The sequence below is a fragment of the Ammospiza nelsoni genome, chromosome 26 (assembly GCF_027579445.1).
Source record: "Ammospiza nelsoni isolate bAmmNel1 chromosome 26, bAmmNel1.pri, whole genome shotgun sequence".
Classification (NCBI taxonomy): domain Eukaryota; kingdom Metazoa; phylum Chordata; class Aves; order Passeriformes; family Passerellidae; genus Ammospiza; species Ammospiza nelsoni.
In genome coordinates, this window is record NC_080658.1 from 333,596 (window position 1) to 346,143 (window position 12,548).

At 63.4% G+C, this 12,548-nt stretch overlaps 1 protein-coding gene across 1 annotated transcript in view; it reads left to right on the forward strand.

The window, feature by feature from the left end:
• SRCIN1 (SRC kinase signaling inhibitor 1) overlaps nucleotides 1-12,548 on the forward strand; it is a 37,313-nt gene extending 24,765 nt beyond the window's left edge. The window contains exons 10-21 of the mRNA XM_059489017.1: nucleotides 466-644; nucleotides 1,156-1,331; nucleotides 1,719-1,849; nucleotides 2,267-2,414; nucleotides 3,309-3,603; nucleotides 4,228-4,477; nucleotides 4,600-4,754; nucleotides 4,910-5,062; nucleotides 5,748-5,867; nucleotides 6,796-7,899; nucleotides 9,409-9,546; nucleotides 12,213-12,548. Coding sequence (XP_059345000.1) covers nucleotides 466-644; nucleotides 1,156-1,331; nucleotides 1,719-1,849; nucleotides 2,267-2,414; nucleotides 3,309-3,603; nucleotides 4,228-4,477; nucleotides 4,600-4,754; nucleotides 4,910-5,062; nucleotides 5,748-5,867; nucleotides 6,796-7,899; nucleotides 9,409-9,546; nucleotides 12,213-12,548 — 3,185 coding nt within the window. The remainder of the gene's footprint in view (nucleotides 1-465; nucleotides 645-1,155; nucleotides 1,332-1,718; nucleotides 1,850-2,266; nucleotides 2,415-3,308; nucleotides 3,604-4,227; nucleotides 4,478-4,599; nucleotides 4,755-4,909; nucleotides 5,063-5,747; nucleotides 5,868-6,795; nucleotides 7,900-9,408; nucleotides 9,547-12,212) is intronic.

The window sequence follows — 12,548 nt, forward strand, 5'->3', positions numbered from 1 at the left end:
AGTTTTTCAGACAGTTATAAGTTTGGTCCACCTATGTATCAATTAATTGATGTAATTTGGGTTAATCCTCCAATTACAGATTCAGATAATGAAGCAATTTACTCCCAGTTTGGTTCCTCCCTGCAATTCACTTTTTAAATATTTTTTGGGGGCTGAGGTAGTGAGGTGTCCTTGAGTTACAGGCCTGGAGAGGAATTGTTTTGTCTGAATAAAACAGGAGAGCAGCAGCTGACTGGAATTTCAGAATTATTTCCCTAAAGCAGTATGGGATTTGAAAAATATAAAAGCTAAAATGCTATGGAATCACTGGCAACCAGTGGGTCCCCCCATTCTGCTCTGGGGTGGCCTCAGGGTGGGCTTAGCATGGATGGGGAAATTATGGAGACCACCAGAGATGAAGGATTGGGTGGGGAAAGAAAAGAACCGGGCACCAAAACCCCTCAGCAGCCTCTGCTTTCCCCCCAGCCACCAGCCGCAGTGGCATGGGCACCCCGGTGCCCGCGCCGCCGCCGCCCTCGGCCACCAGCACCCCGGCGGGGCAGCCCACGGCCATCACCCGCCTGCACATGCAGCTGCACCTGCACGACCTGCAGCAGAACGCCAGCGACCTCCGCAACCAGCTGCAGCAGCTCAAGAAGCTGCAGGTGGACACCTGGGGAGAGGGGACCCCGGATCTGAGCCAGCTCTTACTGGGTTGGGACGGGAAAATCCCCTTTGTGCGCTGGGGTTGGTGTGGGAGAGCTCGGGGATCTGTCCTGGAGATGAGCTCGGGGAACGTCCCCAAAGCCAAGCTCAGGGATCCCTTCCAAATCTGAGCTCAGGAATCCCCTCATATTCCAGCCCTAGGGATCCTTCCCAAACCCAAGCTCAGGGATTCCTCTCCACTCCAACCTCAGGGATCCTTCCTGCATCCAGCTCCAGGGATCTTTTCCAAATTCAACCCCAGAGATCTTTTCCAAATCTAATCCCAGGGATCCTTCCCCACTCCAACCCCAGGGATCCCTCCCCATGCCCAGCTCAGGGATCTTTCCCAATTTCAGGCTCAGGGATCCCTCTCCTCGCCCATCTCAGGGCTGCTCCCTCATCAGGACCTGTTTCCCCTCCTGAGGGGGTCTCTCTCAGCCTGACCCCTCCTCCTCCTGCTCCTCCCCACAGCTGCAGAACCAGGAGACGGTGAAGTCGCTGCTGCGGCGGACGGAGACGGAGCTGAGCGTGCGGGTGACGGACACGATGCGCAAGCACGAGGACCCTCTGCAGCGCCAGCGCAGCTTGGTGGAGGAGGAGCGGCTGCGCTACCTCAACGAGGAGGAGCTCATCACCCAGCAGCTCAAGTGAGCCCGCATGGGAGAGACAGACAGGGGGCACAGAGCAGCTCTGCACTGCCCAGGGCGTGGCACCAAGATGGGGGTCCCTATGCAATGACCATGTCCCCAAATCAGGGGGTCCCCATGCAGTGACCATGTCCCCAAATCAGGGGGTCCCCATGCAGTGACCATGTCCCTGAGTGAGGAGGGGTCCCCAGGCAGTGACCATGTCCCCAGATGAGGGGGTCCCTATGCAGTAACCATGTCCCTACATGAGGATGGGTCCCCAGCCCAGCCTGAGGAGGGGTCCCCATCCCAGTGTTCCCCTCTCCCGCTGCCACCCTCGGGGCTCTCCACCCTCCTGACCCAGCAGTGGCCCCCCCAGTGACCCCCTGCCCTCCCCTGTCCTCCCAGTGACCTGGAGAAGTCCGTGGAGAAGATCCAGAAGGATCTGGCGCACAACCACCGGCTGATCCCGGCGCAGGAGCTGGAGGAGAAGGCCGTGGTGCTCAAGCAGCTGGGGGAGACCCTGACGGACCTGAAGGGTGAGGAGGGGCTGGGGAGCAAACAGAGCCTTCCGGAGTTTCCCTGCTCCATCCCTGGATATTCCAGATTTTCCTTGGCCTGGAATTTGGGTGTTTGCACCTGAGATTCTCCTGGATTTCCCAGATTTGTGTTTTCTCTTGGGATTCTCCAGGTTCTCCCTGCCCTGGATCTAGGGGTTTGTCCCTGTCAGGGTGGTCCCCTGCCCTCCCAGGTGCCCATCACTGCCACACCCTGTGCCACAGCTGTAGAGGGGACACCTCCACCCTAAAATCGGGCTGGACCCATCAATCCAGACTTTCCCTGGATCCATCCTGCCCCACCTGGCAGGACACCCATGGCATGGGGTCCTGGCGGCCCTGGCAGTGCCAGCTGGACAGTAGGAGGGTCACAGGGGTGACAGCGGTGTCCCCTGGCAGCCCAGTTCCCCAGCCTGCAGAGCAAGATGCGCGTGGTGCTGCGGGTGGAGGTGGAGGCCGTCAAGTTCCTCAAGGAGGAGCCCAACCGCCTGGACGGGCTCCTCAAGCGCTGCAAGACCGTCACCGACACGCTGGCGCAGATCCGCAGGTGAGCCCCGAGGGCACAGCCACGCCCTCGGTGTCCCTTTGTCCCCACTGTGCCACGTTTGTCCCCTTTGTGCCACCTCCTCTCTGTGCATCCCAAACTCTCAGGGCGGGAGGGCATCCAAGGGGTGTGCACAAAATGATCATTTTTCTGCTGAAGCACCCCAAAAAGAGGGCCCTAAAAATACCCTCAGTCCTTTCCAGGCCCCCCCTCTTTCCATAAAAGCCTCCTTTTTCTGCTAAGGCACCCCAAAAACACCCTCACGGTCCTCTCCAGGAGTGGATGGGAACCCTTTTTGGTAAAAGCCTCTTTTTTCTGCTAAAGCACCCCAAAAATACCCTCAGCCCTTTCCAGGTGTGTGTAGGACCCCCTCTTTTGATACAAACCTCATTTTTCCTTGGGAATAAAGCAGGATTTTACATCAGGACAGACACACAGCCCTTGGCGTGAGCAGAAGCCTCTTTCCCGAGGAGCAGGGAGCTGTTCTGTGGTGGAAAAATCCTCAGCCAGAGAAAAATCCTCTCCCGGAGCCGCTGCGGGGTGGATTTCACCTGCCTGATCCCATTAGGATCCCATTAAGATCCCATTAGGATCCCATTAGGGACGGCTCTCTGCCCGGCCGCCCTCTGGGATGGCCCCGGGCTCTGCTCTAGCCCCGTTTCCCAGGGAAACGAGCCTGTAGGAACCCGCAGCGCCCTCATCCCGAATAAATCCTCGATCCCAAGGGCAGCTCCAGCCGGGTCTGGAGCAGGGGAAGCGTTTGGAGGGATCCCCATTCCGGACAGGCCCCCCCAAACCAGCACCGAGCCCAGCCCAGAGCACCTCAGCCTTGAGGAAATGAGGATTTTGTGCCCTCCCCGTGCCCCCCGGCCCTTCAGTGCCTCCGCTCTGCCCTAGACAAGTGGAGGAGGGCGTGTGGAGCTCGCCCAGCAGCCTGAGCCAGTCGCCCAAGAAGGTGGCCCCGGAGACGGATTTCAGCAAAGGGCTGGAGCTGGAGATGCCCACCAGCCCTCCCGTGAGCCTGCACCACCTGACGGGCACCCCCGAGCCCCTGGGCTTCACCCCACAGCCCCAGAGCCACCCCGGCAAGAGCAATAACCCCTCACGGGCCCCGGAGATGGTGCCCGCCAAGACGCAGACGGGGCCTGAGACCCCCAGCAAGAAGAGCGCGGACAAAGCCGTGTCTGTGGAGGTGAGAGCCTGATCTGGGGGGCTCAGCTCGGGGGGGCTCCTCAGGAGGGTCTGGGAAGGTGAAAATGGGAGTGGGAGCAGTGCCCACCCTTCTGCTCCTTGATGGAGGAGCGCTGGCAGCGCCTTTGCTGCAGAGGGGTTGGATGAGAGCTGGGGGTGCCCACCTGGAGAAAAGGAGACTCAGGGGTGCCCTCATCACCCTGCACAGCTCCTGAAAGGTGCCTGTGCTCAGGTGAGGCTGGGCTCTTTCTCCAGGAACTGACAGAACCAGAGGACACAGGTGCACCGAGGGAAATTTGGGTTGAATATTGGGAAAATGTTTTTTACAGAAAGGTGATAAAGTTCTGGAATGTTCTGCCCAGGGAGGTGGTGGAGTCACCATCCCTGGGTGTGCTTAACAAAGCCTGGATGTGGCACTGGGTGCCAGGGTTGAGTTGAGGTGCTGGGGCTGGATGGGACTCGATAATCTTGGAGGTCTCTTCCAACCTGGTGATTCTGTGAAATTTGAGGACAGGGGTAAAAATCCGCCCCCCAGCTCCTCGCAGCGGGTCTGGGGGAGTCACGGGGCTCTGGGGTCACGTCCTTCCTGCCAGGGACGGGGCTGGAGCAGGCTCTGTGTCCGCAGGCGGCCGAGCGGGACTGGGAGGAGAAGCGGGCGGCGCTCACCCAGTACAGCGCCAAGGACATCAACCGGCTCCTGGAGGAGACGCAGGCCGAGCTCATGAAGGCCATCCCCGACCTGGAATTCGCAGCCAAGCACAAACAAACCCCGGGCAGCGGCAGCGCCGCCTCCACACCCGAGCACAAACCCTCCAAGCCACAGCACACCCCCAAATCGGGGGGCAAAGGGGACCCCAACGGCCGCCGGGGCTCAGGTATGGGGTGGGGAGGGACGGGGTCGCCTCCAGAGGCGAGGCTGGAGGTGCGCGGTGCTGTCCCCAAGGTGCGGGGGTTGGATGAGAGGGGCAGGGCCCCTTAGAGCCCCCTTTGTGCCCAGACGAGCTGACGGTGCCGCGGTACCGCACCGAGAAACCCTCCAAGTCGCCGCCGCCTCCCCCGCCCCGCCGGAGCTTCCCCTCGTCACACGGGCTGACCACGACCCGCAGCGGAGAGGTCATCGTCACCAGCAAGAAGGAGCCCGGCTTTATGAAGGTGAGGGTGGTGGCTGGGCTGGGATGGGCAGGGCGGGTGTCCCCCGGTGTCCCTCCGTGTCCCCCGGTGTCCCTCCGTGTCCCCCGGTGCCCCCCGGTGCCTCCCGGTGCCTCCCGGTGCCTCCCGGTGCCCTCACGGCGCGCTCCCCCCGGCAGAAGGCAGAGTCGGAGGAGCTGGAGACGCCGAAGCCGCAGGTGAAGCTGAGGCGGGCGGTGTCCGAGGTGGTCCGGCCCGCATCCACCCCGCCCATCATCGCCTCGGCCGTCAAGGACGACGACGACGAGGACCGGATCATCGCCGAGCTGGAGGTGAGCGCGGGAGGGGGGCGGGACCCCGGGACCCCGCCCGCAGGTGGCACCGCCCGCAGGTGACACCGCCCCGCCCTTCTGCTCGGGGGACAGCTCGGGGGAGTGGTTCGGGGTGACATCCCCAGCACCGGAACCGCACCGGGGTCCCTGCTCTGCCCAGGGCCGCGAGGACAGAGCAGTGGCACTGCTGGGGACAGGTGTGTCACACCTGGCTGCTGCACAGCTGGGTGCTGCACAGCTGGATGTTCCTTCTGCACTTCCCTCCCACCCTGAGATTTAAGCCAGACTCACCTGGGTTTGAGCACGGCACAGGTGCCGCAGTGGGGAGGGGGTGGTATTTTCTTGGATGGTTTTTCCTTGGATGGTTTTCCTCCAGGAGGGAGGAGAACTGGGCATGGTGCAGGTGTGGGACAGGTGATGATGCTGCAGGCAGGGGAACCAGTGATGCTGCCAGACTGGACCAGTGACCCTCCTGGCCAGAGGACCAGTGACACTGCTGGCCAGGGCTCTGATGGCACAGCTGGCCAGGTGACAGGTGGCCCTGCCAGCAGCACAGGGGAAAATGCTGCCTCTGTCCTTGCCAGCCGTCACCACCCCTCCTGCTGCGAGCCCCGCTCGGGCCGTGACCCCACTGCAGACCCAGGTCGCCCCTCCCTCGCTCCAACAGCCGTGTTTGACTCCCCAGGTGTTTCAGCGGAGCTCAGCCTCCCCTTTTCTCCCCGTGCCCCGCTGTGAGCCCCTCGAGGCCGTGTCCCCGGGCCACTCCGAGCCGTGGGGAACCACGGTGGCAGCAGAAGGATGGAAGGTAACGGCTCCACGGGCTGCGCTCTCACCTTCCTCCTCTGCCTCCTCTCAGCTCACTTCTGCTGCTTTTCTCTGATTTAACCGACTAATCACCACCTTCTGTCCTCACCGCCTCGCTCCCGGCACTCACACGGCACCGGAGCCAGCACTAACCCACGGCCGCGGCTCGGGGAGGCTCCCGGGCCGCCCCGCACGGCACCGGGCACGGCACGGGCACCGCCCGCCGCTCTCACGGCACCGGGGGCGGGCGGTGCAGGGGAGACCCCGCCCCGAGCGCGCGGAAAGGGAAGGGTTGGAGCAGAGCCCGGTGTTTGGGTTTTGATTTGAAGCTTTTTGCTCCAATGGGATGTCAGGGCTGGACAGGAGGGAACTGAGCTTCCCCTCCATTCCCTGTCTGTGCTCTGGGTCCTGGTGGATGTGTGGGAATTGTACATCCTTTTCCAGCTCGTGCCCATGCTGTGGGTCCCACTGGGACATCAGGGCTAGAGAAGGGAGCTGAACATCCCCTTCCATTTCCTGTCCATGCTCTGGGTCCCTGTGGGGTGTCAGGCCTGGGCAGGAGGGAACTGAACATCCCTTTCCAGCCCTGTCCATGCTCTGGGTCCGATGGGATGTAGGGCTGGGCAGGAGGGAACTGAACATCCCTTTCCAGCCCTGTCCATGCTGTGGATCCCTGTGGGATGTCAGGGCTGGAGGAGGGAGCTGAGCAATACCCTCCAGCCCCTGACCATGCCGTGAATCCCGCTGGGATATATGGGACGGGCCGGAGGGAGCTGAGCCTCCCTTCCTTCCCAAACTCCCACCTGGAGCTCTGCCATGCCCAGAGGTGCCAGCATGGGGGACCCCAATAATTTGTGGCGCCCCGTGGTGCCTCCCCAGGCAAACCCCGCTGCCTCCTGGCGCCTAACCTGTCTGAATTCTCTACCTAGGAGCCGCTGGCGCCGGCAGCCCCGGCCAGCCGGGCGTTCTCCCTGCCCCAGATCGTGCTCACCGAGTGGGTGTCGGAGCCGCCGAGCCCCGAAGCCGAGCCGGAGCTGTGGGTGGCACCGGGCAGAGCAGCACCGGCAGGGCAGCTGCCACCCGAGGGGACCAGGAGAGGCCGCGTGGCGGCTCCTGGCAGCTCCCCAAAGTCCCCGCTGGCACAGGAGCCCCCTCCAGCCCCGCAGCCCCCCGGCAGCGCATCCCGGGCGTTTCCCTTGGCAGCCCCGCCTTTCCCGAGGGATAAAATGGGGGAACAAAGAGGGGACGCGGCTCTGGACGCTGCCGGCAGGCCAGGAGGCGGTGACAAGGCTTGTCCCCAAAATACCGAGGCTGTGCAGCCTCCTCGGAGCCGCGGGGAAGGTTCTGGAGCTGCGGAGGCCGCACTCCCCTCCGTGGGTGCCGGGATCATTCCCCAAATTCCCGCTGGCCATGGGGACTCCCAAAGAGGAGCCAGGCTCGCTCCTGGACACTCACCTGGGGCGCCCAAAGCCGCATGGAGGGAGCAGAGCCCTCCGGCCCATCCAGGGGCACATCCCGGGGTGCCCGCGGGCAGGGACCCCGCCCCGAGGGCAGCGGGACTTTCCCGGGCGGAGCAGCCGCCCCCGGAGCGGAGCCCGGCCCGGTGCAGCCCCGCCGCGGCACCGCCGGGATGGGACGGAGGGGCTGCGGCCCCCGGGGGCGGCCCCGGAGGGGCGGGGAAAGCGTCAGAGGGGCTCTGCAGAGGCCACCTGAACCCCGCGGGCCCGGGGAAAAAGGAGATTTACGAGGACACCTACCAGAGACTGGACAGCCTGGAGGAAACCATCCGCGAGCTAGAGATGACCATCAGCGAGATCAGCAGCCACCCCGCCGTGGAATTCGCGTTCCCCAGGGACGCGCCGGGACCCGAGGAGGCCGGGAGGAGCCTGGGGGACCTCGGGCACGGAGGCTGCGACGGTGACACCGCGCTGGACCTCAGCCAGGCCAAGGACGGCGCTGCCGAGAGTCCCTTTGCGAGCAGGACCAAGCCAGCGCTGCTCCCCAAGCCGCAGCTGCCCCCCAGCACGCCCCAGGTTCATTTTCTCTTCTCCCCCGTGCCCTGCTCTGCCCTGGATTCGCTCTGATGTCTCTTCCTCTGCCTGCTCCCTCTCTGTGACTCCACCTCCAGGCAGAGCCGAGCTGGAGAACGAATCTTCCTCTTCTCCCTGACTCTTGGAGGGGTTTGGGAAGGGCAGGAGTGAGCCAGGCAGGAGCTGGAAGGGACACAGTGCCGGGTGGTGCTGGCTGATCCTGTACTGGAATTAGACCCTGGATGAGGGGGATTCTTCTGCTCTGGCAGGATTTTGGATCACCAGGTCCAAGATGGGCATCCCACGGGATCCAAGAGCATCCCACGGGGTCCATGGGCATCCCACGGGGTCCAAGAGCATCCCACAGGGTCGGCCAGGGCTGGTGCCGAAGCACCGCTCTCAGTTTCACCATTTTCCATAAAATCCCTCTCCTAACGAGCGGCAGCCGGAGCCTGGCAGATGTTTCTCCTAATTAAAGCACAGCACGAGCTCCCTGAAGCCATCCCAAATTGCTTTCTGGTGGAATCCAGCTGAATATCTGAGAAAAACAGGGAGGGGAAAAACGCCCTGAGCTCCGCTGCGACGACAACCTGCTCCTTTATTAACAGCCAGCGCTGGGGAATAAATCTCCTTTTCCATTTGGAGCCGTTCGCTCCCTCCTCGGGGGCTCTCGCTGGGTGAACGGGGCTGTAGCTGCAATTTTTCCCAGTTTTTTTTTCCCGGGAAACAGGAAGCGGAGCTGCGGGATGGATTTACTGCTGGGGCTGGGGCAAAGCCAGGCTCAGGGTTAGGCTGAGATGGGAGAGGCTGTGATGGGTCATTCCTAAAGCAGGGCAGGGCAGGGCAGGCTGGTGTCACATTCAGGGAAGATTCCCAGCGCTGGAATGCCGGGGATGGTGTGGCACAGGCGCTTGTGGGGCTCTCCAGGGCTGGCATTTGCACTCTGATCCTCGAGGGTCCCTTCCAGCTGAGGATATTCCATCCTTTGGTGATTTCCTCGTGCTGGAGCTGCGGGAATCCCCCGTGTCCCCCCCGGGAGGATCCCAGGGCTTCACCTGAGCCAGGGATTCCCCAGCCTGGGCTGGAGCAGGACAGGCAGGAGGGGACCTTGGCACGGGAGGGGACACGGGGTGTGTGTGGCACTGCCGTCTGTGTATCCTCACCTGTGCACAGCAAATAAACTCCTCTGTACTCCCACTGCCGCCGTTCCCACCTGGAATCTGCTTCTGCCTGCCGCCGCCTCTTTCCCTCTCTCTCGGCCCCGCGGGCTGTCCCGTCCCGCCCTCGGTGTCCCGGTGTTTGCCGTGTGTCCCTAAACTCCCTCTCGGGTGCCTCCCGGTAAGTCCTGGCGGGGTTTGGAGCTCGGGGCGAGCCGGTGACCCGGTCCCGGCCCGGCCTTGTCCCCTCGGGCAGCGCTGGCAGGGGTGGCGCAGCTCCGGGCACCCAGCGGTGCCGGCCAGGGCTCCACCGGCCGATTTTAACCCTTTCTCCCCGGATTTTGTGTCCCGGCAGAGCGGCGGCGTCTCCATCCCGGCCATGAAGGTGGTGAATCCGGCGTCACGGCTGAAGCAGGGCCAGCAGGGCAGCCCCGACAAGGGCAAGCACATCAAGCAGCGCATGGAGTACATGCGGATCCAGGGCCAGCAGCAGGTACTCCACCCCTAGAGCCGCCCCGGGGCTGCCCGCAGCCCTGGCACCACCCAGGGCACGGCCCGAGCCGGGCACACCCGAGCCGGGCACACCTGAGCCGGGCACACCTGAGCTGGACATGGCCCGAGCCGGGCACACCCGAGCCGGGGATGAGTTCTGGGACTGCATCCTCCCTTCCTTGGTGCCTTCTTGGCTTCGGCTGAGCCCGGCGGGGTTGGGGACAGAGGGACGCGGTGGTGGCGGCGCGGGAGGGGCTCTTGTCACACTCTGTGCCCGCCCTGGGGCTGGGGACAGGGACACGAGAGAGTCACGAACTCATCCTCGCTGTGGGATGAGGCTGAAGGGTTTGTCCCCAGTGCTGGGTGTCACCCTGAGGGGGTGGCTGAGCCCTGACGTTGTCCCCTCACCCCGGGGGACAGTGCCACCTCCTTGATGAGCATGGCAGAGCCACGTGGGGATGGGGATTCCCTGCCTGGGGAGGTTTTGGGGAGCCGGGCCCCCCCGTGCCCCCACAGAAGCAGCTTGGGGTGTCCCAGGTGGGGTGGTGGCACTGTGGGGACAGGGCAAGTGGGCCACAGCAGCTGGAAGAGAAGCGTTTTGGGGTGCCATGGAGTATCCCCAGCAGCCAGCAGCCAGCACTGACCCCTCCCCACCCACCCGGGGGCAGCTCCGGGGCTCCCCCCTCTGTCCCTGCTGTCACCCCAGTGCTGGCCGTGCATTCCCAGCTGGCCGGGGGATCACGGCCACTTGGGCGGCATCCCTCTGTCCCTCCCTGCTGGCCTGTCCCCCCTCCCAGCGCCCCTTCACCCCTGCTGGGCAGCAGCACCACGGGCGGGTTCACCCGGAGCCCAGCTCTGCCCCTGCTCTGTGTCTTGGCCCCTTTTCCACCCCCAAACCGTGCAATAAACCCAATTCTGCTCATCCTCGTGCATCCGTCAGCCCCGCCGGACAATCCAAAGGATTTCCCAGCTCCTCACATCAGGGTTTGGGGGGAAAAATGTGGAATGAGCAAAACGGGCACCTGTTGGCAAACAGGGCGAAACCCCCCTCGGCTGCTCCATTCCCAGTAGAAAAACCTCCCCATGGAGGTTTTTTGAGGTTTTTGGAGGGTTTTTGGGGTCTTTTTGAGGTCCTCAAGCTCAGGGTGTCCCTGAGTGTCCCCTCTGGCGTGTGGGGTTGTCCCACCCCATGGAATCAGGGAGGGGCAGGGATTCCCTCTGGATTCCTCCTGCACTGGACACCGGACAAACCTGAGGGGCCGGGAAGCATCTCCCCACCCCTTGAGGCCACCAGGTCCCCTCCCCTGGAGGCCACCCAGCAGCACAGCCCCGCCTGTTCGGTGTCACCACCTTGGTGACGCCTCTGTCCCACGTGGCCCTCGCTGGGGTGGCCTCAACAGGACTTTCTGTGTCACTTCTATCCCCATGCAGGATTTGGGGGTGTCCCCCCGCAGCCCAGCCCCTTCACTGGGGGCGAGGTGGGGCTGGAGGATCCCAAATCCCTCTCCCCATCCCTGGGGGTTCTCGGTGTCACTCCCGAGCCGGGTCGGGCCGTGCCCGTGCCCCCCTGGCACGGCGGGGACAGGGACAGGGACAGGGACAGGGACAGGGACAGGGACAGGAACAGGGACAGGGTGGGCACGGCCGCCCTCGGGCGCTGCCCCGGGGGCTGTGCCCGCTCTAACGCTGCCCTTCTTGTCCCCCCTGTGCCTCCCCCGTGTCCCCTGTGCCCCCCCGGCTGTGTGTGCCTGTGTGTCCGTGTGCCCGTCTGTCCGTCCGTCCGTCCTTTCCCCTCGGGGCCGTCCCCTGCCCGTGCAGTGACACGTGGGACCCGCTCTTGTCGTGCTCTTTGTGGTGGCCCTTTTCCAGCTGCTTGACCTCAGGCCTGACTCAGTGCTGCTTCTGAACCAACTCCCTTCGCTTCTCGGTTGTTTCTGGGTTTTTCCTGTCTTTGTTTTTGTTGGTTTTTTCCCTCTTTTTTATTCCTTTCTTTTGTCTTCTTTTTTTTTTTTTTAAGCTTTTTCTTTATTTTTCTTCAAACTTTCCACCCCTTTCTCCTCGTCCTCGTCCTCCTTGAATCTTGCTTTTCTTTCCAGGCCACTAGACCATCTAAAGAGGCCAGTGAGACCTCCCCCACGGTCTCAGAAAAACCCGCAGCTGGCAGAACATCCATCCCCGTATTGACTTCCTTTGGGGCCAGGAACTCCTCCATCTCATTCTGAGCGCCCCTGCCAGCTCCGCCCGGCCGCTCTCCTGCTCCGGGGGGCTCCTCCTCTCTTCCTCGGGCTCCTCTTCCTCCCTGGGACTTGGCTTCTCCCTGAGGCGCTCTGGAGGGAATCCGCCACCTGTGTCCCCTCCTCTTTCTGTTTGATCCATGTTCTTGTCGCCTCCGCTCCGCCAAACGAACTTATGTTGTCTCGCCTGTGCCGCGCCTCGGCCCGACCTCTGTGTCCCCTCCCGCTCCGCCATGGCCAACCAGCCACTTTCTGTTTCTCTCTCTCTCTTTTTTTGGTTTTTCCTCCTTTTCTCCTTTTTTCCCCTCCCCTTTGGATCGCTGTTGGTTTGGTCCCCCCCTCTCTTTTCCCCCCTTTCCCGTCCCCTCCTTTTTTGGTTTTTTTTTTTTTTTTTTTTTTTTTTTTTTTTTTTTTTTTTTTCTGTTTATTTAAGAGCTCTCAGAGCTTCCCCCCACCAGCGTCCAGCCAGGAGCAGCTTCCAGCTCCCACCGGGCGGAAAACCGGGAAGCAGCGGCGGCCGAGGACACCCCCGGAGCGAGCCCCGGAGCGGCCCCCGAGCGCGCCGGGAGCGGCGGCCGTGTCCCCGCAGGAGGAGAGCGCAGCTCCGGCCAGGGCTCGCCGGTGGGTGGCCGGCGGGGCCGAGGGCTCGGGGACACCGCGGGGCTCGGGGACATCGCGCGCCGCTGTCGCCGCCGCCGCCGCCGCGTCCCCTCGAGGGGGGCCGGGGGGTCCCCGGGAGTGCCGGAGGGGCCGCAGGGCGCGGGTGTGA